Raw genomic sequence first — 1,842 nt, 5'->3', positions numbered from 1 at the left:
AATATTTTACAAAGTTATACTTAATTAAAATCAGAATTTAACAAACTTTAGTGTTAAAAATATTAAAAATAATTAATATTTATCTTAACTAATTTAGACGATTAGTTGAGTGATCATCTCACTTATCTATTTGAAAAAGTATTAAGGATTCGAATCCCATGGTGTGTATGTAACAACTCATTAACTAACCACAGACCCACGTGTTGAGTTGAAAAATACGATAGAAAAAATAGTATTTATCTTTAAAGTAGAACAATTTCTCATTACATAGCAATACTTATATGAAAATTTGTCTTTATTAAAATTAATAAATTTACTCGTAACTTTATTTATTGGTTGTCAACGTTGCTATTCATTAAAATTTCACATTTTATGACATGAATTCCAAATTCTAAACTTATAGACTTCTTCCATTACAAAATAAAGCTATTAAATTGATTAATATTCTTTGATAATATTACCAAATCACTATCGTTGAGTATTAATTTGTGTGAAGAGAAAGTATAATAAATTTTATTATTCAATATATAATTTATTCTTTTAGAAAATTATTTATTATCTCCTAGATAGGTAAATACATTTTATTCGAATTTTTACACCAATTATTATTACTCGCCCTTATAATGAAAACATCTAGGAGCACCCGTGCCCGTAACCCTACATAGACCGTCATTGTGGATGTCCCAAGTACACTGGTCGCATACACCACCATCACGGTCAGCATCATAAATATCAAAGCGATGTACTCCTCCCCCCTCATACCAATTAAAGCTACAGAAGAACAAAGCTGTGTTAATAATCCCTGGACTGAAATAGAAAGTCCAACTTTGACCAGCTGGAACGACTTTGAACCCTAAATCGTGAGTTCTATCCTTGCAATGAATACCAAGCTGCTGCATATCCGGCAGTTTGTTTTGCATTGTCACATGAACCGTATAACGTTGAGGAAAATCAACTTCACCATCAATCATACTGACATTGAGATTGAAAGAAACAAGTATGAGCATTATTACAACCTTAGAGAGTGATTTTGATGAGATCGTCATCTTTAATGTGCACTATGTTGATGAATAATTAGTCACTGTATATTTATATATAAATATAAGTAAATATTATTATTTTTTGGCTCTTATCTTATGATAGGATATAGACAACAAATTATTAAATACTTTTACGAAATAACTTATCTTCTGTATGTGATATGATCATGCGTCAGTGACACAAATAAATTTAATGATCGTAATCTAATAGAATGAATGATAATATAATACAAAAGAGGAAGAGAATATGAAGAATTTATTGATTTAATTTGAATGAGTGTAAAACTATAGAATGAATTTTAATAATATAAGAGAGAAAAATGATATAAAGAATCATATTGAATTGAATGCTTGTGATATTAATATATTATAGAATCAACAAAAGAAAGAAAAAAAATTAAATATTAAGAATTGCATTAAGTTGAATGACTGTAATATTATAGGATAATTTAAAAAGAGGAAAAGAAATTCAAGAATTAGTGCTCAATACTCTATGTTTTTGTGCACATAAAGTTTTTTATTAAAAAAAATTAAACGAAAAATATATATAAAATTTTACATTATTGTGTATATGTAAAAAGTTTTTTCTAATAGCACTTTAATTTTATTGTGATGATTGAATAAGTATAATTTGATACATTTATTCATTTAAAATTAATTTTGTCAATTATTGTAGTTTAAAATATGTATATTTTTATTTTCGGATAACTATATTTTGAAATGGAAGGAATAAGATTGGAAGATTTTGTGATAATTAATTAAATAAGAGAATAATTATTTTTATTTTTAGTGAGAAATATTA

The 1,842-nt window shown here is 25.6% G+C and overlaps 1 protein-coding gene across 1 annotated transcript; it reads right to left on the bottom strand.

Moving 5' to 3' along the window:
* On the bottom strand, positions 568 to 1,047 carry LOC110271652 (S-protein homolog 5-like). The gene has a single exon (XM_021122683.1). The coding sequence runs from the start codon at positions 1,044 to 1,046 to the stop codon at positions 609 to 611; it is 438 nt and encodes a 145-aa protein (XP_020978342.1). The 5' UTR covers position 1,047; the 3' UTR covers positions 568 to 608.

The sequence above is a fragment of the Arachis ipaensis genome, chromosome B05 (assembly GCF_000816755.2).
Source record: "Arachis ipaensis cultivar K30076 chromosome B05, Araip1.1, whole genome shotgun sequence".
NCBI lineage: Eukaryota > Viridiplantae > Streptophyta > Magnoliopsida > Fabales > Fabaceae > Arachis > Arachis ipaensis.
This window is presented reverse-complemented; position numbering and strand designations above follow the sequence as displayed.

Excerpts from the sequence above, each read along its gene's own strand:
- LOC110271652 (XM_021122683.1), bottom strand. The coding sequence starts at position 1,046 with ATGACGATCTCATCAAAATCACTCTCTAAGGTTGTAATAATGCTCATA.